Source organism: Cydia pomonella, chromosome 27, assembly GCF_033807575.1.
Source record: "Cydia pomonella isolate Wapato2018A chromosome 27, ilCydPomo1, whole genome shotgun sequence".
NCBI classification, from domain to species: Eukaryota; Metazoa; Arthropoda; class Insecta; order Lepidoptera; family Tortricidae; genus Cydia; species Cydia pomonella.
This window is the reverse complement of record NC_084729.1, coordinates 4,720,250-4,744,795: the sequence shown is the minus strand read 5'-3', so window position 1 is coordinate 4,744,795 and position 24,546 is coordinate 4,720,250. Positions and strand designations below refer to the sequence as shown.

General features: G+C 38.6%; 1 protein-coding gene across 2 annotated transcripts in view; it reads right to left on the bottom strand.

Moving 5' to 3' along the window:
- Positions 1-821: 821 nt before the first annotated feature.
- LOC133532416 (zinc finger protein 485-like) overlaps positions 822-24,546 on the bottom strand; it is a 29,446-nt gene continuing 5,721 nt past the window's right edge. For both annotated transcript variants that reach the window (XM_061871072.1, XM_061871073.1), the window contains exons 5-15: positions 23,181-23,317; positions 21,245-21,373; positions 19,916-20,004; positions 18,984-19,103; positions 15,766-15,873; positions 14,875-14,995; positions 11,506-11,588; positions 8,954-9,071; positions 7,164-7,268; positions 3,966-4,100; positions 822-1,984 (exon numbers count right to left, since the gene is read on the bottom strand). In XM_061871072.1, coding sequence (XP_061727056.1) covers positions 1,940-1,984; positions 3,966-4,100; positions 7,164-7,268; positions 8,954-9,071; positions 11,506-11,588; positions 14,875-14,995; positions 15,766-15,873; positions 18,984-19,103; positions 19,916-20,004; positions 21,245-21,373; positions 23,181-23,317 — 1,190 coding nt within the window. In that variant the 3' untranslated portion in view covers positions 822-1,939. The remainder of the gene's footprint in view (positions 1,985-3,965; positions 4,101-7,163; positions 7,269-8,953; positions 9,072-11,505; positions 11,589-14,874; positions 14,996-15,765; positions 15,874-18,983; positions 19,104-19,915; positions 20,005-21,244; positions 21,374-23,180; positions 23,318-24,546) is intronic.

The following is a 24,546-nucleotide window of genomic DNA, read 5'->3' as shown; positions in this document are numbered from 1 at the left end:
TTTGTTGGTTTTATTCGTTATAGGCAAAGATAATTTGAAATAGAGGTGGATTGTCAAAAAAAAAATTGTAGCCACAGTAAATTTTAAATAGTGACGCCATCTTAACGGGCATAGGCCATCGCTCGAAATGATGCCGCCATACCTTTGGCCTTTGGGCTATTAGATCAAAATATCAAAAAGTGGCGCCTTTTTGATATTTAAGAAATTAAACACATATCAGTGAAAGAATAAGGATCAAAGTTAAATGGCGTTCTAAAAGTTTAAATCATGTGTGCTACAAAATTTTCTTTGACAATCGACCTCTATTTCAAATACTCTTTGCCCAAATTAAGCAAAACTTGTACTATAAGTACTAGGCGACGATATGCGTATATAAGATAAATACATACTTATATAAATAAAAAACACCCATGACTCGGGAACAAATATCTGTGTTCATCACACAAACATATAAATGCCCTTACCGGGATTCGAACACGGGACCATTGGCTTCATAGGCAGGGTCACTACCCACTAGGTCAGAACGGTCGTCAAGTGGGCCAAACAAATTCGATTTTGAATTAACACATTCACTGCCAGACAAAAAACGGCGCACTACCCCAGAAACCGGTGGTCTATAGCTGCGTACAAAACAACCCGCCCAGCGGGTTGTCCGGCATCTGAACAAAGTTCACGAGCGCCCACCAGGTGGGTTCCCGGCAGTGAATGTGTTAATTCCTCAAAATGCTATTTCTGAATCTCATTTGATTGGCCTATAACTGAAGTGAAATATTAGAAACTCAAAAGGGTAGAAGTGGGTTTGAAATAAATAAAAAATACTATTATAAAAGATATTGTCCTTTATTTTAACCTATACCTAATTATTATTCTTATATTTTAGCTTGTACAAATGATTGCTATAAACATTAAATCATAAAATATATTATTAAAAAATTAAGACCAACATATACCCGACATTGGCCCGGCCGTCAGGTACAACTGGTCATACTCATAAGGGACGCAGTTATATGTTAGAGAAAGCAAGCGATATTGATATCTCATTCCCTTGCATAGCTTAACCCTGGTATTGGTCACATATTCGAGTTTAGAGAGAGGCCAATGATACGACTGAAATTAATACGTAAAAAATACAGAGACTATAATTTTAAATAAAATAAATGTAATATGGCGTGGCGTGGCGTCGTAAACTATTAAAAACATGCGTACAGGACAGCCTGATGAATGGTCTCAAGTTCATGACCGCCAGGCGGCGCCAAACTTATGTATATTCGTTCGTCTTGTAGTCAGTCCCGAACGGCTAATTGTTTGTCTATTGTATGCAAAACCGCACGTGCTACTGCAACCTGCGAAAAATAATTCCAACTGTCAACTGAGCGCGGGCTAGTCCAGCACTCAAAACAAAAGACTACGCGCCTTTGTTCCGCATATCGAGGACACATTTTAGACTGGTTCGGTAGCGTTCGACTCGCCGGCACCGGGTCCGTCCAGTAACCGTACAGGGTCCATACACTGATTACACAGCCCCGCAACATATTTTTCCATTACTACATTTTGAATCGTATTGCAATTCCCACAGTCGTAATTCAATAAACTGTTAAAAAGAACGAAACTTTTTTATGCAGGTAAGTAGCCCGTGCGGTTTTACTTACAATAGACAAATGATTAGCCGTTCAGCGCCGGCTACAAAACGAACGACTATACATAGCCAGTGTACAATAGGTACAGTCGCCATCAGATATATCGGAGCGGCCAGGGTGCTCACAAATATCTGAACACGCCTCTATTGTCATGGTGTTAGCGTGCGTGTTCAGATATTTTTGAGCACCTCGGCCGCTCTGATATATCTCATGACAACTGTACAGTGTAGTGTAGTGTAGTGTGTGTGTGTAGTGTGTGTGTATGTGTGGTGTGTGTGTGTAGTACTAACAGAAATGCGTGGTTACGTGGCGTTCGCTCCTACTTCCCACTCCGCCCGCCGCGTTGCCTGCAAACAATAACATTACTAATTATAACGGCCTCGTACCCTAGTCCTTGTGTTAAAGAAGTATAATTCAGCCTATATAGGTACTTACGTCCCACCAAATAGAAATTGAAATAGAGGTGGATTGTCAAAGAAAACTTTGTAGCCATGTACTAGATCATAGGCCGAGGGTATGGCGGCATCTTTTCGAGCGATGGCACCATAGCCTTTAACCTATTAGATGGCGCCACTTTTTGATATTTAACTAATTTAACACATATCAGTGAAAGGATAAGGATCAAAGTTAAATGGCGTTCTAAAAGTTTTAATCATGTGTCGAAAGATGGCAGTAAGTTTTCTTTGGCAATCCACCTCTATTTTAAAATCTCTTTGGTCCCACTGCTCGGCACAGGCCTCCTCTCATGCATAAGATGGCTTGGGGTATAGTCCCATATAAATTGGGGAGTTCACATACATCTTTTGAATTTCTTCACAGATGTACGCAGGTTTCCTCATAATGTTTTCCTTCACCGAAGAGCTAGTGGTAAATATCTAATGATATTCCGTACATAAGTTTCGAAAAACTCATTGGTGCAAGCCAAGATTTGAAACCGCGATTTCCTGATTGAAAGTCGGACGTCATATAGACTCGGCCACCACCGCTTTTTTTTTTAAAGAAGTAGATAATGTAAATGGGTGAACAAAAACAACTTATAACTGAATTGTTCTAATTTATTGTGGTTGTATAAGGCCACCTCGTAGGAAAATTTGGACTAGCAAAGAACCCTATATTTGAACTCGATTGACCTTGACCTTTGACTTTGACCTTGAGCTAATTGATATTAACTGACCTTGCCCTTGAGATGTACCCGTTTGTTGTGTTTGTATAAAACCGCCTCGTAAGAAAATGTGAACGAGCAGACATCGCAGTGAGACTTCAACATATTTGATCTTCACCTTGACATGTCCTATCGTAACAATTCCTGCCCTTGAGATGTACAAGTATGTTAAGCTCGTACAAGGCAGCATCGTAGGAAGATGTTGGCGAGTAGAAACTAGTTATTGAAGGAAATTTACATATTCAACCTTGACCATTTCAAGATATTCAAACAACTGACCTTGCCCTTGATAAACTAGTTTATTGTGGTTGTATAAGGCCGCCTCGTAGTAAAATTTTAACTAGCAAAGAGCGTTACCATATTTGACCTCGACCTTCACCTTGACATATTCGATCTTAACTGACCTTGCCCTTTAGATGAACTAGTTTATTGTGGTTGTATAAGGCCGCCTCGTAGTAAAATTTGAACTAGCAAAGAGCCCTACCATATTTGACCTCGACCTTCACCTTGACATATTTGATCTTAACTGACCTTGCCCTTCAGATGAACTAGTTTATTGTGGTTGTATAAGGCCGCCTCGTAGTAAAATTTGAACTGGTAAAGAGCCCTACCATATTTGACCTCGACCTTCACCTTGACATATTTGATCTTAACTGACCTTGCCCTTCAGATGAACTAGTTTATTGTGGTTGTTTAAGGCCGCCTCGTAGTAAAATTTGAACTGGTAAAGAGCCCTACCATATTTGACCTCGACCTTCACCTTGACATATTTGATCTTAACTGACCTTGCCCTTCAGATGAACTAGTTTATTGTGGTTGTATAAGGCCGCCTCGTAGTAAAATTTGAACTGGTAAAGAGCCCTACCATATTTGACCTCCACCTTCACCTTGACATATCCGATGTTAACTGACCTTGCCCTTGAGATGAACTAGTTTATTGTGGTTGTATAAGGCCGCCTCGAAGTAAAATTTTAACTAGTAAAGAGCCCTACCATATTTGACCTCGACCTTCACCATGACATATTCGATCTTAACTGACCTTGCCCTTGAGATGAACTAGTTTATTGTGGTTGTATAAGGCCGCCTCGAAGTAAAATTTGAACTAGAAAAGAGCCCTACCATATTTGACCTCGACCTTCACCATGACATATTCGATCTTAACTGACCTTGCCCTTGAGATGAACTAGTTTATTGTGGTTGTATAAGGCCGCCTCGTAGGAGAATGTGGACGAGCAGAGACCACAGTGAAAGGGTCGCTCTCCAGTGTGACTCCGCATGTGACCTTCTAGAGTCTTCTTCGTCTGAAAACAAATAAATATTTCTTAAAAATAAGTGGAAATACATCGTATAAACTCGTGACGACCTGTCTGGCCTAGTGGGTTAGTAACTCTGCATATGGTGGTTCCGGGTTCAAATCCTGGTAAGGGCATTTATTTGTGTGATGAGCACTAATATTTGTTCTTGAATCATGTTTGTTGGTGTTTTCTATGTATTTAAGTATGTATATATTATATCGTTTTCTAAATACCCACATTATAAGTTTTATTGAGCTTACTGCGGGACTTAGTCAAATCAGTTTCTTTTTTTGAACTGTCAAAACGATTAGCCACTATGAAACTTATATGTAAACTGAACTGTGACGTCACGGTCAAGTCACCTACTTTTTTTAGCCCTATCAGATTTATTAAATATAAATTGTATCAAAAAATATGTTCTTTCTACGTTTTTCTAATAATTATCTTGTGCATTATTTCGTCCGTGGTGTGAAATAATTTGTGCAACTCAGAAAACAACCCTATTTGTGTAATAAAGTCCTATATTATTAAAAAAACATATCCAAGTTAATATTTTCTCAACATCAATGCTCTGCCAGTAAATTGCTGCTTGCGAGCCTCAAGCGGTTCTTTGGAGATATAACAGGAAATATTCACGTCACTCAAAAGACCATTACACCACCAAAGAGTGAACTGACGCGCGGCTACAACCCAATATCAACCTTCGTGCATTCGGACAAGGTTCACGATGACGCGCACACGATAGGCGTGACGTGCAAAGGGTCAACTCTTGGAGTTCCCAGACAACCGAAATAGTACTAGGGATTGCAATCCGGTCCGGCGGATCCGGTAATCCAGCCGGATCCGGCACTTTTCAGGAGCTACCGGATCCGGTAAAAATCACCGGATCCGGACCGGATCCGGTAAAATAAAAAACGCCTAAATACAGCACGCGCTGTGCGTTTCAAATGAGGAAAAGGCAACGGATACGAGGTATGAAGTTGAACAGAACAAAAAACGAATCAAAAAGTTTAAATTTAGTAAGATAAAAATATATTTATTATGACGATGACTGGGAACAGAAGAGGATTTCTTCTTCTTTCATGTTGGTGGCACGATATGACGATTACATAAATACTGTAATAGAAGGAAAAATTAAAGGATGGAGATGCCATGGAAGGCATTTGTAATTTATGCTAAAGAGAAGGATAATGTCGTGTCATAATGATGTGATAGGAGATTAAAAGTAAACAAATGAGCAGGATTAAGTCGGCGGTACTCAACCGACTACAGTTGGGCTCATCAATATGTGTGAATGAAAAATATATGATAATATTGATAATCTTTAGTTTTCTCCGATATATGTATATATATGATAAAATATAGATTTATTTCTATTCAAATTTAAGAGAGAATACAATTGAATTGAATTGTAAGTAAGTAAGTAAATATTCTTTATTGCACCAACAATTATACATTTTACATACATGTAAAACTACAAATGAATTTTAAAGGAAAATAGAACCAGGTAACAACAATTGTCTTTACAATTTCATCCAATCTTATGCAATATCCTTCATCTCCTGGTACATGCTTCCTGGTACATACGTCTAGCCAATTCTTTATTTGATCTATGTAACTTTTCTTAGGGAGTCCCTTTCCGCAATGGTTTTCAATCCTACATTCTATTATTTTTCGCATGAGATCGTCGTGTCGTGTGTTGTTCCCTATAATTTGACCACTATACTTTTCCATAAATTAAAAAAGTACAATTTTTTTAAGACATACAGTCTACTACTTTTTCGGACAAAAAAATTAGAGCAAGACTAGAGCGCATTTAATATCAAAATTGGTTAAAAGTAAAATATCTTCATTAAAAGTAATAAATAATAGTAAGCGTAGGAGTTGAAAATAGAGTTCCAGTTACTCTTGTTTGCCGCGATATCTATTGTCGAGTAGCAGTACTGAGAGTTCCGCTACTCGATGCTAGATGTCGACTACGCAAAATAATAAGCGTTTTGGTACCAAAACTGATGTATGGAGTGAGCACTCTATGTACTTCTTATTTCTCTATGCTAGAATGGATGTCAACGTTAGAGTTTGTGAGGAAAGAGAAAAGTCGTGGAATGTATGGGGCCCAATACATTCCACGACTCTTCTCTTTCCGAACAGACTACAAGAATTCAATCAAAGAACAGTTACGAAAACTTGTCCTTTCTAGGAGCTCCAACCCACCCCACATCCCATCATCCGGCTTTGAAAACTAATCAAATTTATAATTGTAAACGAAAATTTGAGCACTTTTGAATGGTTAAATATAATAAATTGTAGTATATATAGATTTAGGAATACGTATTACGCAAAAAAGTACAAAAATATGTCATTTAATTAACTTTTATATCCCTATACCAAACCGGATCCGGTCCGGCCGGATCCGGCCGGACTATGGCCAAAATCCGGCCGGATCCGGCCGGATTGAAAACCAATCCGGTTTGCAATCCCTAAATAGTACATTACTATAGAGGCCGGGAAACGTAGGGTTGCAGGCCAAGTAGATATATACGGATAGAGATACGCGGCCGGCAACCCCGTTTCTCGCCGAGATATGTATAGTGCTTTTCTCAAACTTGCAATTAAAACAAAAAATTGTAGTCAATTTGTTTTGTGGCGACCTACTCGGCTCGCCACTCTACCAGCGGTGTACAACCTTAGCGCCTGCGCGATGCGCCACCGCCGTTGCTTAGCAACAAATATGCACAACAAATCCCCGTACCAAGCTAACTGAAGCTAGTTGATGGTTGGATGCCAAGACGTTGTGTCACAATGTAACGTTAAAAAACAAAAGAAGGTTGCTTGACAGTCCTAGGTGTGTAAGGCAGTATGAAATTCCTTTACATATCATCTTCACTCATGCCACCTGATATGTAGTATTTCCGGACCTAACTTGACGTAAGTCATGTCATCATTTCATAGCAAGTTTGAGAGCAGCTACGCTCAGCCGTATATATCTACTTGGCCTGCAACCCTACGTTTCCCGGCCTCTATAGTAATGTACTATTAACTTATCATAATGAGACGATGTATAAGTACCGTATAAGCCTTGCCGCAGGTGTCGCACACGTGGTTGCGCACGAAGCGCAGGTTGCGGTGCACCATGCGTATGTGCGTGCGCAGAACTGGCCGCGATGAGCACGCCTGCAAGGGATAGCAAACGAGATATATCAAAATCAAAGGAACTATACTGCCATGCCATTAGCTTAGCGTTCCATTTCAATTACGTTTGTACGTTAAAGTCGTCAACTAGTTGAGTCTGTTATACAAAACGTTTCGTTCGTTGACGAACGAAGAACGTTTTATCAACTAGTTCGTTGAATCAACGGCCACCACTAAAATAAATATTATAGGACATTATTAGACAAATTGACTAAGTCACACAGTAAGCTCAATAAGGCTTGTGTTGAGGGTACTTAGACAACGATATATATAATATATAAATATTTATAAATACTTAAATACATAGAAAACAACCATGACTCAGGAACAAATATCGATGCTCATCACACGAATAAATGCCCTTACCAGGATTTGAACCCGGGACCATCTGCTTCGTAGGCAGGGTCAGTACTGAGTGCGGAGGTAAGGCAGGTATAGTATTAATTTTCTCAAATGATTTGCCTAAGACCCTAATCTGTTAAACTAAAGCCATTGTTTCTTTTATGCGAACGGCAAGCTCCCGTTGTGAGCGCATGGCAAACCAACAATGTCGTTCAAAAAGCGACTGTATCGTGGTGGCTATAAGGTTCTTAGGCGTAAAAATCATTTTTCTGCCCTCCGGGCGGAAAGCGTCAACTATGCTCCCGCTGTGATAAACGAAGTTGCGGCTTTCCGCCTCCGTCGAGCAGAAAAATAGTATGCGCACCACGGAAACGTAGGACATTCCATCTCGCGTGTTTGCCACCCTCGCCTTCGGCTCGGGTAACAATTTTACACGCGGCACGCAATTTCCTACTTTTCCTCACTTGGGACACAAATAACAATAGAAAATGTATACTATAGCACACGGCGAGTTATTGCAACAATTCAGTTGCAATGTCTTTTGCAGAGAGTTGATTACGGTACTATAGTCTCTATCTTTAGGTATTTAAAAAAAGGTAAACAAAATCTACCCTCAAATGGCTCCTTAAGCCAGTTGAGGGTAGATGAAAACATTACATGATCAAATAATGTAGGTTAAAGTCAGGCCGTTCAGTGACAGATCCAGGCGGGTTTGTATTTGGTTAACCAATAAATATTAAAACTACCCGAAAATTTACAAATTGTTTGTTTACCTTTTTTTAAATACCTAAAGATACAGACTTTTTTTTATAGAACAAGCCTCATATACACCGTGTTTTTATTGAATTTCGTTAACTTCGGGGTATCGGTAAGTACGTTTGAGGGAACTAAATGGCATTGTTAATTAAAAAAATATATATTTTTGTTTTTTTTATTATTTTTATTTTTATAAAAAGTAACTAAATGTTGCATATAGCGTTGTTGTAACACGGGAATTACATTTAACTCAACCAAACAATTGAAAACTGTGACATATCAATGTCATTTCGAACGTCGATCGTCCGAGATAGTACTTACGTTTAGTAGCAAATGTATGAACTCGTACTAAACACTAATCAATAAGTAAACAGGCCCTAAGGCAAGTGTACACGCTCGTAAGGGCCTTATAAGATAAAAATTAATGATTGATTATCTCCGAAATGGAGTTAATTAGAATATCGGTGTCTTTGAGAAAGTTACTTAATTTAAGCTCAGGAATGCACCCTCGAAATTAACGCAAATAAAAAAAAAAACAAATATTTTACGTTATTAAAAAGTAAACCTACAAAGTCGCAGTCGGGCATGGTGCAGCGTATCGGCGTCACTTTGAGATGCACAGCGAAGTTGTGCTCCTCCAGCCTCGCAGCTTTCAGGAACTTCTTGTCGCACAGGGGACACTTGTACCTGGAATGTGACAAAAACATATAGGGACCGTGCGCGTTGGAGGGTCTGCCATCTTGTGGCCTGAATCGGAACAATAAACATGTACATTTACACGCCACTTGTTTTCTTGTGCATAGTAGGTTCTGCCATCTTGTGGGCTACATCGGAACAATAAACATCACATTTACGCCTCGCGCCAAAAATCTGACGGCTCCTGTGCTGCCTCCTACATTCATTACGTTCATGCACGCTCCCTATTCAATACGAGTGAATTAACTTTTTCTTGTCACTCGTTGCCATAGATACGGTCGCCTGGGTGACCTAGATTTATTGCATTTGTATTTACGAAACATGCATTTTTGACAAAAACTACCACATTTTTTGTGCCCGATGACCTGTTGTAGAAAAGGCTTATAACTACCACAGTAGATTCTACCAAGCACGGTAATACTACAATAACAACAACAAAAATACAAAACAACACAACAAGAGTTTTTCTAAGCAACTGTGCTACTATTGTCGCCTTGCTGACGGGACCGAATATCAATAAAAATGTGTAGTTCATTTACCATTTAGACATAAAAATAGTAATTTTATAAAATCGACAAGTGATTGTAAGTACATACCGATTTATGTAAGATGAACACACTTTATTCAATTTCAGATACTATAGTTAAAATATTTTTTTTGCAAAAAAATCATTTTCGGTACAAGCTTTTATCGCTGACTGTACTTTTCTTTCCACAGGCAACTAATACTCTAGCCAATCCTAAAAACCCCAAACAGAATTAGGTTGCGTTCTCAAAAAAGGCGAAATCTATAAACCTAGAATATATTATGCTGAAGCGATCGACATCAAAATCAAAATGATTTGTTAAGATTTAGTTAATGAACAGTTTTCTCCAGAAATAGAATTTCATAGAAATAATAAACGGCCAAGTGCAAGTCGGACTCACCCATGAAGAGTTCCGTACCATTTATGACGTATAAAACCAAATACTACTTACTAGATCTCATTCAAACCAATTTTCGGGGGAAGTTTGCATGGTAATGTACATCATATATTTATTTTAGTTTTATCATTTCCTTATTTTAGAAGTTACAGGGGGGGGGGGGGGGGGGGGGGGGGGGGGGGGGGGACAATTTACCACTTTGGAAGTGTCTCTCGCGCAAACTATTCAATTCAGAAAAAAATTATATTAGAAACCTCAATATCATTTTTGAAGACCTATCCATAGATACCCCACACGTGGGTTGGATGGGTTTGATGAAAAAAAATATTTGATTTTCAGTTCTAAGTATGGGGAACCCCCAAAATGTATTGTTTTATTTTTTCTATTTTTGTGTGAAAACCTTAATGCGATTCACAGAATACATCTACTTACCAAGTTTCAACAGTATAGTTCTTATAGTTTCGGAAAAAAGTGGCTGTGTCATACGAACGGACAGACAGACATGACGAATCCATAAGGGTTCCGTTTTTGCCATTTGGCTACGGAACCCTAATTACCGTTATTTCGTTAGATTCAAAAAGCTATTCTTCACTCTTAAGCCACTGCAACGACTGGATCGTAGCCAACCCCAACGTTCCTAGGACAATGGCAGCGTTGCCCCGTCAAATTGGCTACTTGACTGTTTTTTGTAAATAATGTCAAACGATCTTGATTTTCCTGAGGATCAAATGTCTATATAGGACTCATGGCATTTAAGCAACACAAAGATCAGAAATGAGAGTTAAAGTCTGACGCTCACACTCGACGATTGAAACGCCTCTAACAAAATGATAAGGTGATGTGACGTCACATCATATAAGTCTGTCCTAAATGTGTGAAAGATCAAGGAAATTGCCATTTTGACCCTGAAATATTGCGTTTATGTGTATAGTTGTCATAAAATTTATTTTTCAATAATATGTAAGGAATCGAATGGTACCATTTTCTTTTCTATTTTTGAAAGACAAAAAAATATTCTTTTGAGATTTCGGAGCCTTGTATTTTTTTATAATCTCAATATATTTTTTTAAATTCCACTTTTTTATAATGGATGGCTCATTTTCTATCCATTTAACAAAATTTTGTTATAATATTCAACATGTGTCAAGTACCCAATTGCCAAGATCTATTGGTCCAGGTACGATCCGGAGCGAGAGTAATATTCATAAGTTCATAATAATAAATAAATAAATATTATAGGACATTATTACACAAATTGACTAAGTCCCACAGTAAGCTCAATAAGGCTTGTGTTGAGGGTACTTAGACAACGATATATATAATATATAAATATTTATAAATACTTAAATACATAGAAAACACCCATGACTCAGGAACAAATATCCATGCTCGTCACACGAATAAATGCCCTTACCAGGATTTGAACCCGGGACCATCAGCTTCGTAGGCAGGGTCACTACCCACTAGGCCAAATCGGTCGTCAAAATAATGTTTGGACTCACTTCAGTTTCTCGGGGTCGATGTGCTTCAAGTTGTACTTCTTGTGCTGATAATACGACATGCGGTTCTTGAACGTCATGTCACACTGAAACACACATTAAACGTCTAATTAAGGTCCTAACAAAGAATCTACACCAAATATCACTTAGCTTAAGGGGGAATATCACTTGGCTGCACTCTGGCGGCAGAACATTGCAGTAATACTGCCTATTGCGAGAAAATTACATTAAATTAAACTATGTTTCTAGACCAGGGGTTCCCAAAGTGTGCGCCGCGGCGCCCTGGTGCGCCGTAGAAAGTAAAGAGGGGCGCCGTGAGTTCTATCATTATCCGAAACCACAAATATTCGCGGGTACCTATTTGAGCGCTCGCATCGGTAAATAATATATTATGGTGGGAGAAACGGCTGGAAAATTAATCTCCAAAGTACCCTTATCTAATAATATGGTCAGTCGAAAAATCCATGACATAGCTGAGGATGTCAATTACCAATTAATAGAAAAAAATAAAAGCAAAGATTTTGGTTTGCAACTTGATGAGGATACTGACAGTAATAATGATGCACAACTTATTTGCTATGTACGCTTTCTGACTGACAATATTATTGTCGAAGACCTTCTATTCTGCAAAAGTATTACCGAAAGTGCGAAGGCCCAAGACTTGTTTGAAATTGTTGACAAGTTTATTGCAGAAAATGGTTTGGATTGGAAAACGTGTATCGGTGTATGTACTGATGGTGCTCGATCCATGTCTGGCAGGTATGGGGGATTACAAGCGCTTATTCGTAATAAAGCACCGAATGCTATGTGGACCCATTGCATTATCCATAGGGAAGCTCTTGCATCAAAATCAATGAGCTCTGAACTGAATCAAGTACTGGAATGTTTTGACGACCGGTCTGGCCTAGTGGGTAGTGACCCTGCCTACGAAGCCGATGGTCCCGGGTTCAAATCCTGGTAAGGGCATTTATTCGTGTGATGAGCATGGATATTTGTTCCTGAGTCATGGGTGTTTTCTATGTATTTAAGTATTTATATATTATATATATCGTTGTCTAAGTACCCTCAACACAAGCCTTATTGAGCTTACTGTGGGACTTAGTCAATTTGTGTAATAATGTCCTATAATATTTATTTATTTATTTATTTATTATTTAATGTATAATTGGTGCAGTAAACTACATAAAAACTAGGCCTCTAAAGGCCAGACTTTTAAAAAAAAACTATGCATTGATATGGGGGCTGAACATACGGCACTGCTGTATTACTGCAATTCACGGTGGCTTTTCAAATGTCTTATTTCGTGTATTTGAATTACACGAAGAAATTGGCACTTTTTTACAACAAGAACGTCATGAAAATGCCAAATATTTTACCGAGCCAGAATTATTGCTAAAATTAGCATATTTGTGCGATATATTTGAGAAACTAAATAATTTAAATCTGTCTCTGCAAGGCAACAACACGCACATTCTAAAACTATCGGAGAGGATTGCGGCGTTTAGAAAGAAACTGCAGTTTTGGATACAAAAAATGAATGAAGACAGCGGTCAAGATTGCTTCCCGCAATTATATAAATATGCGGCATCTAAAAAACTGGTTGTCTCACAAGACCTGATGGCCATTTTCACGGAACACCACCGGATGATGTACGAAAAATTTTCGTGGATCCAAGGTCCTTTCCATGCTCAAGCTCCACCAGGATTCACATCACAAGATGAAGAGTCTCATTGAACTCTCTTGCGACAACAGCCTTAAAACTAGATTCACTAGTTCCGATTTGGTGGAATTTTGGTTATTGATTCAAAATGAATATCAAAATTTAACTTCAAAAGCTTTGAGAGTTTTCATTCCGTTTGCAACATCATATTTATGTGAAGCTGGATTTTCAGCTGTAGCTGTAATAAAAAATAAATATCGCTCAAGAATCAATGTGGAGCAAGAAATGAGAGTAGCAGTGTCAAGTCTTATTCCCCGCTTTGAAAAACTGTGCGGAGATCACCAAGCTCACCCGTCACATTGATTTGACTGAGTAAAATAACGTATTTTATTATTGTTTTTAAGAAGAAAAACTTATTTTGGTGTATTCTGTTTCAATTCATATTTATTAATTAATTTAATCTTTATTGCACAAAAGAAAACAATCTTATAGTACAAAAGGCGGACTTAATGCCACGAGGCATTCTCTACCAGTCTACCATATTGTGGATGTTTTATTTTTTTCCTATATATCCTAAGTAACCTAACCTAACAACTTAGCTAGGGCAGGGCGCCGTTGCAAAATACTAAACTTGTAACTGCGCCGCAGGTTGAAAAAGATTGGGAACCCCTGTTCTAGACTAAAATATGGCGAAATCGGACAGTGATTGATCAGATTGATCAGATCTGGGTGTAGTGAGAGATGACGGATCGCAAAAAGACTGATGGCACTCATAAAATTGATCTGCAGTGAAAGTCTGTGATAAAGTCCGAATTTATTTTTTCTTTTTTTCCCTATTTTACAAATAATTATATAATATTTTGTAAATCTAATAACATTAGGATTATGCTGTCGAAAATCTCTCGTCCTCACGGGCACCCTGTATAACTATCAAATATGGCATAGATTGATCTAATTCGTTAAAAGCTTTTAAGAGGCTGTCAATACTTAAAGCGCGCACAGTGTCTATTTGTATCGGAGTAAATGAGATAGCACTGTCGCATGTTACTGGGCCTGGGCAAGGGAATAATTAGAAAAATATTTAAATAAAAAAAAGTGGATTATTAGTGTAATATTTTACTCAACAGCGGTTTAGATATAAATGTTTTGTAATTGTGATTTTAATTGCAGACCCATAAGTCAAAACGTTTAATTGTGATTTTAAGACCAATCTTTGCAATTATTTTCTATCGAGCCGATTTCGTTCAATCATGTATCGAGTACAACCACGGTCTTTGAAATATAATTAATATGAACATATATTTTTCTTACTTGACTAAAACAAATAGTCTTTCTTAAAAAACTGTTTAATTAACATCAATTTCAAGGACATTGGTATAGACTTAAACCTGAAAAGCTTAGGAGGCTTTAAAGCTTGAGGCCTTAAGACTCGAGGTTTCTGTGATCGTAAACAGCAACGGGAACTTATTAATTTGAGGCTTATACGGTCGAGACTTTAAGGTTCAAGGCTTCTAGAGTCAGCAGTTGCAACTCGACTCTTGTAGTTTACGCCTCGAAGTTTAAATTCACAACACTAAGTCCAGACAAATCTTACCAAAGGGAGTGAGGGGGGGGGAGGGGTCAAAAATCCTCAAAAAGACCTCACGCAATTAATAATACTTGTATGAAAGAGCTGATAATTCTTGGGACTCCATAAGCCAGTCAAGGATTACCTCAAGGCAGTAGAGCTGGGCGGGCGCGGCGTGCGTGACCAAATGTACTTCCATGGCCTTCTTGAACAGGAACCGTTTGTCGCAATGGGGACATGAGTATTCTTTCTCTCCGCTGTGGATGCTGCGGACAAACGATTTTGTATTATAACTATTATCATTTTGACGACCGGTTTGGCCTAGTGGGTAGTGACCCTGCCTACGAAGCTGATGGTTCCGGGTTCAAATGCTACTGATTTCTAAAAATTACTACTCCTTAAATGATTTTTTAAATGATAAGTTTTAAAAATATAGTTAATGTATATAAAATAATATTAGATTACATAGTGCCTTTCTCCATATTTGCTGCGCCCAACAGGGTACATAATGTGAGAACATAGAATTAAGATTACCACCTGTATTTAACCATTATGTGCAATAAATGTATTGAGTATTGAACAAATCGTGGTAACGGCATTTATTCGTGTGATGAGCATGGATATTTGTTCCTGAGTCATGGGTGTTTTCTTGTTCGAAAAGACCATAATATGTCAGAGTTTCCAATTGTTTGGTTGAGTTAAATGTAATGCCCGTGTTACAACAACGCTATATGCAACATTTAATTACTTTTTATAAAAAAAAAATAGTTAAAAAAAAACACATTTTTTTGTTTTTTTTTTTTAATTAACTATGCCGTTTAGTTTTCTTAAACGTACTTACCGATACCCCGAAGTTAACGGAATTCAATAAAAACACGGTGTATACATAGAAAGCACAAACATTCAGGAACAAATATGTGTGGTCATCGCACAAATAAATGCCCTTACCGGGATTGGAACCCGGGATCATTGGCTTCATAGGCAGGGTTACAACCCACTAAGCCAGACCGGTATTTAGTATTTAAATAAAACTTACAACAAATGTGTCCTCAGCGACGACCGATCTCTGAACGTTTTCCCGCACAACTCGCACTTTTGCCTTTCCGCGTGATTCTTCATGTGGTTCCGGAGTTTTGCCAGTGACCTGTTAAAACACAAATGAATTAATAAAATATAGGGCACCACCCAAAGACTAAAAAAAAACAAAACTTGTCAATTAAATTGGAACCTATAGCGTAGGTAATAGAGTTGTTTTTTCTTTGTTTGAAAATTTTGCTCAACAAGAAATGCAACTCTGTTCCATTTGAAAATGATTTCAATATTTTAAATTCCATCAAACTTAATAACACATACAGAAATGACAAATATAATATAATTAATATACTACTTACAACTAATATTAGAAGGAAAAATTGATGGCAAAAGGGGAAGGGGAAGAAGGATGTTCATTTAGCATAAGAACATTCAGAAATGGACGAACGTGAATATGGCCGTGATATAAATATAATGGCCAAGAGCCAGAGAGAGATGGCAGATGTCCGTCAGGGCATGGTAAATAAAAAAGAATAAACTTAATAAGTACTATATTATGTAGTACCTTAGGAAACTAACCTAAGACAAAATGGCTTTATTCTGACTATAATATTATATTAATATATAGTAGTCTGTCTAAGCTAACTTTTCCCCGACTTGAACAGAACCAAGTGAGGCAGTGTCATATTTTGACAGAAATTTGTCATTAATAATGACATTGTCACACGTAGTCATTGCAAATACCATGGAGAGTTAGGTTAGGTTGGCTGATTTTTAACCCCTCTGGTCGCATAACAACTTTTTTCATATTTTTAATTGTCATAACTTAATACTTTATGCATAAAATTGTAAGTCATAAATCATAAAATTTTTAAACATAATTTTTCCTGAGCATAACTCGGCTTTGTCATAAATGAGTTGTCATAATTTTTATAGTCATAAATTTAATTCGCATAAAATTTTAGGTTAGGTTCGTTAGGTATGCACAAAAAATATATGACAACTGCGATGTATGTTATCACATATTATGGCTAAAAACGTATGACACAATATAATATGACTTTTCATTTGTATGCGCAATGATGATTATGACACAAGTTGTTATGCGTATTAAAGATATGACTTAAACTTTTATGCAACCCAATATGGACCCATATTTAAACTTGCTTGAGACTGATGTGGTGTCGCCTACGACCAAACTATAACCTAACCTTAGTTAGTTAGTTCTTCTGGGCATTTTCCGCAAATCGACAACCATTGTGCCTATTTTGCGTGAAACGAGGTAGCGCTACTCTAACCACCCCAGCTCCTCCACGAAGCCTAGCAAAGTTTTCAGGTTGCTAATTGCCTCTCCTAGTGTGCACGGAGTCCCTAGGTATTTGCTCCTGTATACTTCTACCTGTTTGCAGTCTAGGAGAATATGTTTTGTTGTTTCTTCTTCTTCCACGCACGCTCTGCACATGGGGCTGTCTATTTTACCCATATTGTGTAGGTGTTTGTTAACCTAACCTAACCTTTAACCTATTTTTAGAAATTATTTACTCAATTTACTCTAGCTTCGTAAAGCCCAATGTACATTACAATGTACATAAACATTGTAATCTAATTACAACTTTTTATCAACCAAATAAAGTAGCATTTTTTTTGTTTCATTGCTTTTTAAACTAAATTCGTTCCAATTCACTTATAGAACAAAGTTAGTCTTCCTAGACTAGTACAAACAAATACATTGCTATTAAATTGCACACTACCAGTGGGGCGACACTCCTCTTTTCGGCTTTCCTCGGCTCCGTTCGGCTCAGCATTGCTCCGAGCAATTATTAGGGTCGACATAACTTGACGTCCGTATACGTGCACGACCACAGATAAGATAGCTTGACTTTGCCAACCCTAAATGGTCGAAAGGGATAGTGCCATACATTAGAAAGGGACAGCATAATTCGTCCCTGAATCGCTGTCAAACTTCGGTTTTCTAGTGTCATTTCTGTACGGTAATACAATTATTTTCGTGTGAGTCGTGGGAGGATCTTGCAACTCGGTGATCGGACTGGCGAACTGCGATCAACACTGGTCTCAACGACTTCGAAAGTGCACGCCTCGAAGATCTTGACGCCAAACGCCAGCTTCGAAAATCTCGGCCCAAGCCTCCCTACACATACACTTACGACTCAAGCGGCGAGCTTTACTGCACGACTTGCGGCCGGAAGTTAAAAACAAAACTCGGTTTCGCAAGTCACGTTCGAATTTGGGTGAATCAACTTTTTTTGTTTTGTTATCCTGTCCCGTTGTCCAAGGGACAACAGTGGCACAGTTTGTTTGAAGAGACGTTGTATGCCGTTCTATTAACATGCTTAGTAGGGGGCCCATTATGGACATTGGTTATAACGATCACAAAAACGCAAGTTCGATACATTTAAGTACCATAAAATCAGTATTTCAATGAACTTTTGTCCCCTGGACAACTAATCGTAACCATGGCAACGAGTGACGCTAAAAAGTTGATTCTCCCATTTACAAAATACCTGATTTATCCGGGTGTCGCCGTCGACGGATACGTCTGGGAGGATATCATCATCATCATCAGTATTATATATTGTGTGACACTAGTGTAAATCTGATATAATATTATACACCAACACGCACCACACGTTTACATAATCCATACTACGACATGTATTATTATTTTATAGGCAAGCTACTAATTATTTATGTATATATATATATATATATATATGTTTTTATGTTACATCGTTAATCTGTTTGTGATCTGGGTTCTAGCAGAATTATCAGTGCTTCACCCAAAGAGTGGAGCGTATTACTGAGCCAAAATCCTTTTGTTTTGGTGCAACGCACATAGCACACATTATTTATTGATGCTTTTTGTTGTTTATTTAATTTTTATTTTGGTGTTGCTATTGTTTTTATGTATTATTTTTTGTTTAGATGTCTGTATTGTGGCAAGCGAATAAATGGTTTACAGTACATATGGGGCTACTTTATAACACTAGTGCGAGAAGTAGCATATTACGTTACTGTGTCGAACATTTAAAGGGCCATATGTACTGTAAAACGTTGTACGATACATGTGCGAATAGGTAATTCGCAACTCGTGTCGATTTAAAACACTCCCTTCGGTCGTGTTTTAATTTATCGCCACTCGTTTCGAATTTCCTATTTTTCGCACTTGTATCGTAATGTACTATTATCTATCTAAATAATTACTGTAAAGTGAGTCCGCAGCGGCGACACGTGTGCGTGGGCGCGGCGCCGTGCGCGCGCGCCGCGTGGTCGGCCGCCACGGCCGCGCGCGACCACAGCTCCCCGCACTCCACGCAGCGCCATCTGTGTATATTGGCATCAAACTTATATTTTTTTTTCACTATAAAACCTAAATAATAGAAATTGGTATCTCAGTAGACAAAAATGTAGTACAAAAGACATAAACTACAGCATATCGAAATCAATATTATAGTTGAGTAGGGGAGCCCATACATAAAAAGTACGCAATAATTTGGTATACGAAATATTAATTCAACTATTAAAGTCGACGAGTAGAATAGTTATTTGTGTCCCAAGGGAGGAAAAGTAGGAAATTAGTGCCGCGTGTAAAGTTGTTACGCGAGCCGAAGGCGAGGGTGGTAAACACGCGGGATGGAATGTCCTACGTTTCTTCCCGTGGTGCGCATACTAGTTTTCTGTTCGACGGAGGCGGAACGTGGCAACTTTGTTTAGCGCAGCGACGTAAAAGTCAATTTTACGAACATGAGAAGTGAAAATATAGTAAACACCCCTATAATGGAACAGGCACCAGTAATGGGATGGTATAGACAAATTTAGTAAAATAAATATTTATCATCAGTTTTTACACACAGGAAACATTTTACCATAAATAAGAGCAATAGAGCTGCTTAAATTTGATGTTTCATTGATTTTTCTTTATTTTAAAATTAATAGCGCCATACATCCCATGACTGGAGCAGAAAACATAGTATTTATTTGTTAATAATATTATAACCATTTGCAGTATCTTTCATTAAATACATTGAAAACATAAAGAACGAACAAGACATTCAACTTTTAATTTAATATAATACTCCAAATGTTCTGTTTCAAATGTCCCATGACTGGTGCCGTTAACATAATACTGTACTAACCTTACCCGATGCCGTCTCTTATGGGCGACCAGGGCGTGGTCGTCGCGGCAGCGGACGTGACACACTGGGCACTCCGCGGGGCCCGCTGACTGTTCAATCAAAAATAATGATATACACGGTACATGAGGAACCCGAAATATTGTAACCACGTACTTCTGAGGCCAAAAGAAGGAAAATAGTTATTTACGATACAAATGCGAAAAATAGGAAATTCGTAACGAGTGGCGATAAATTAAAACTCGACCGAAGGGAGTGTTAACGATACTTATTAAATTAATTATTATAACGCTACTATATTCGCGTTTACATTTTTTAAATTTGCCGCTCTTTGCTACTGACGGAAATGGCTTGACAGACTTTAAAATACAAACAAAACTTTGAACTTTCACTCGATTACGGTTTTAGGTAAATAAAAGAGTTTTGATAAAGTTAAACACAGTAAAATTAAGATTTTAAAGGTTGTTTTTCCCACAGAACAACTACTGATCTAACCGTAACCATGGCAACGATTGATAGTAAAAAGTTGATCCCACTTACATGCACGTGCTTAGCCATGTGGTTATCCAGTTTTAACCAGTAGTTGAATCCAAGTTCGCAGTCACTGTTACTCGCCAGTAAATACTTGGTCATACCTGTTACATACTTACAGGCGCAAGCTTGGTCATGTGGTTGTCCAACTTGAACCGGTGGTTGAACCCGAGTACGCAGTCATCACAGCGGTACTCGTGAGTAAATACTAGGTCATACCTGTGATATACAGGCGCGTGCTTAGTCATGTGGTTATCCAACTTGAACCGGTGATTGAACCCGAGTACACAGTCCTCACAGCGGTACTCATGGGTAAATACTAGGTCATACCTGTGATATACAGGCGCGTGCTTAGTCATGTGGTTATCCAACTTGAACCGGTGATTGAACCCGAGTACACAGTCCTCACAGCGGTACTCATGGGTAAATACTAGGTCATACCTGTGAGATACTTACAGGCGCGTGCTTAGTCATGTGGTTGTCCAGTTTGAACCGGTGGTGGAACCCGAGTAGGCAGTCCTCACAGCGGTACTCGTGGGTAAATACTAGGTCATACCTGTGAGATACTTACAGGCGCGTGCTTAGTCATGTGGTTGTCCAGTTTGAACCGGTGGTGGAACCCGAGTAGGCAGTCCTCACAGCGGTACTCGTGGGTAAATACTAGGTCATACCTGTGAGATACTTACAGGCGCGTGCTTAGTCATGTGGTTGTCCAGTTTGAACCGGTGGTGGAACCCGAGTACGCAGTCCTCACAGCGGTACTCGTGGGTAAATACTAGACCATACCTGTGAGATACTTACAGGCGCGTGCTTAGTCATGTGGTTATCCAACTTGAACCGGTGGTTGAACCCGAGTACGCAGTCCTCACAGCGGTACTCGTGACGGGTGAACACTATGCTTTCTCGGGCGCGTTGCCGTTCTGCCTCCACCTGAAACATTATTATCATTTTACTCATTCTACTTTTTACTGCAAGTTTTTTTGTCCCCAGAAACAAGTATTTAACGTTTATATTTGTATATCGTGGCAAGCGTGCGCAAGGATAGCACCTACAAGATGGTTTTTTTTTTTTTATATACCACGACGGTGGCAAGCAAGCATACGGCCCGCCTGATGGTAAGCAGTCACCGAAGCCTATGGACGCCTGCAACTCCAGAGGTGTTACATGCGCGTTGCCGACCCTCAGGTCTGATGCTGTGAAGTATTCACAGTAGTCACGTAGTATGGGTAATAATGGGTATGCACCCTAAGTCACCCTTTCTTTTATTTTTATATTAACTGCTCCTTGTTAAGTAAGGCGTACTACACTGTAAATGATTTTATCTACACACATATCATAAACCCTCTATGATGCCTTCAAAATCCATAAATAATGGCCAACATTACGATAAACTTTTTTGTTACAACACACTTCTTATCTGTGATGATGTTGTAATTGCTTCATAACTACATCAAAATCGATTTGGTTATACAAATTTGGAACATCTCTGAAAAAAAAAGCAACTCGATTTGACCTCTATTCTAATATCAATCGAGACGCCTTTTTGTTCGAAATAAAATGTCAATTGCATACAATTTTGACATAACTCGCATGATAGTTTGTATCGAATGATACTAAAATAGGCCCCCGACTCTAGTTTGTCTCTGAATTTAAAAAAAAAACTACGAATGCGTGACATGCATGAAAAAAGTTTTCATTTACCGCCATTTGACGTACAGTTTATCTTTGAAATAGTTTTAAGTATAAAATGAATATTTTTTGTTGTTTTTTAAGTAACTATAGCAAAAGGTGCGTGTAAAATGAGCGATAAAAATATTTCGGAGACGCCACCACATATCCGTGAGTCCCGCCAAGAGAGCAACCATGCCCAACGTTGGCTGTAATTTAGGTTAGTGAATATATCATAGAAAGTTTATAATATGTGTGTAGATAAAATAGTGTATGTAACTGTACATAATTAGGCATTAAAACACTCGTGTGATGCTACTAAGAAACTCACTTCGTTCGTTTCTTACACCCAAACTTCGTGTATCTTAATGCCTTTTATTATGTAGCAGTCACATAAACTACTATTATAGACGATAAAGATGCCTTTAAGCCGGTAGCTTGATTTCGATAGGATGATAACAGTTAATGAAATATTGTATAGGGACCGTGCGCGTTGGAGGGTCTGCCATCTTGTGGCCTGAATCGGAACCATAAACATGTACATTTACACGTCACGTGTTTTCTTGTGCATAGTAGGTTCTGCCATCTTGTGGGCTACATCGGAACAATAAACATCACAGTTACGCCTCGCGCCAAAAATCTGACGGCTCCTGTGCTGCCTCCTACAGTTCATGCACGCTCCCTATTCTCATCATTGTGAATTAAGCAGTGTCCAGTCCAGTAGAATTGACACATGAGAACATCATGTTCTCGCTTTATTACATTGTTTAATTTAGTTTTAGTTTTGGACACTTGGAGACCTTATACATCTCTAAATTGTATTCTTATTTTGTGTTTAATTTGATTGTACATACCTATATTATAATGATTGTGACATTTAGAGACTTTATACATCTCTAAGTAATAATTATTAATAATTTATATTCGCATTAATATTTTCAGTTAATTGTATTTTATAATTGTTGATGTGCTTGTTTTTGCTTGTATTTAAATTCCATGTTGACGTGTAAAAGTGCCCTTGTGGCCTATTTGCTGAATAAATGTTGGAAGTTGAAGTTGAATTTCTCACCTCCTCCCAGCTAAGTACAATCATCTCGACCTGCCCATCCTTGACATTGAGCTGCGCCAGGTTCCGGTCGACCCGGGGGTTGTTCACCACCCCCGCTGGCTTCTCCCGCTTGCGACGCTTTTTTACTGCTTTGTCGTCTGAAAAATTAATGTTGAATCATTTGATGCTCTGCGAGTGGTGTATAACAACGCCTTCAGAGTGCTGGTTGGGCTGCCTAGGTTCTGCAGCGCTTCCGCCATGTCTGCGGAGGCCCGAACCGACGCCTTCGCAGCAGTTATACGCAAGAAAGCAGCCTCATTACTGCGTAGAACCAGGGACAGCACAAATAGCATTCTGGGGATGATCGCTGACCATGTATGGTGCCTAATAATGTTAGCTTTAATTTATTTAGTTTTAAGTTTTAACATAGTTTTTAAGATTTACATAATTCTTTTAGGTAATACTAACAAAAATGAGATCACTGTTGTCTTAAAAATAATAAACGAATTGAATTGATTTTTTAATGGTTTCATAGTTCGTAATCATAAATATATACATACACACATGGTGTTTATTTAGTCACCTGCAATAATTTACGGGGTGAATATATAGGTCACACTTCGCAACTTTTACTATGGGACCAACCCCGAAATCGCAAAAAAAATTACTCTCCCATAGAAAATGTCAAGGTCTTCTTCTTCCTCGCGTTGTCCCGGCATATTGCCACGGCTCATGGGGTCCGCTTGACAAGTAATCCCAAGATTTGGCGTAGGCACTAGTTTTTACGAAAGCGACTGCCATCTGACCTTCCAACCCAGAGGGTAAAACTAGGCCTTGTTGGGATTAGTCCGGTTTCCTCACGATGTTTTCCTTCACCGAAAAGCGACTGGTAAATATCAAATGAGATTTAGTACATAAGTTCCGAAAAACTCATTGGTACGCGCCGGGGTTTGAACCCGCGACCTTCGGATTGCAAGTCGCACGCTCTTACCGCTAGGGCACCAGCACTTCAAAATGTCAAGGTCAGAGAGCCAAAATGTATGAAACAGCCTTTTATGCGATTTCGGGGTTGGTCCCACAGTAGAAGTTGCTCAGTATGACCTATACCAGGGGTGGCCAACAGGTCGATCGCGACTATTAGTCCAGTCGATCGTGGTAAGACAAAAAATATAAATACGTAGACCAGTTTCATTTAAGGTTTCAAGAAGTATGTAATTGGTACATCGCACAGGGTTTCGATAGTAAACAGGAGATCTTGGGTCTAATCAAGTTGGCCACCCCTGACCTATACAATGTGTTTGTCATTACAGAAGGTCTTGTTTGGACTCGTGTAACTTGTGAAATGTTTTAACTAGTTAACAACTTTTAGCTGATATCCTGTACTATC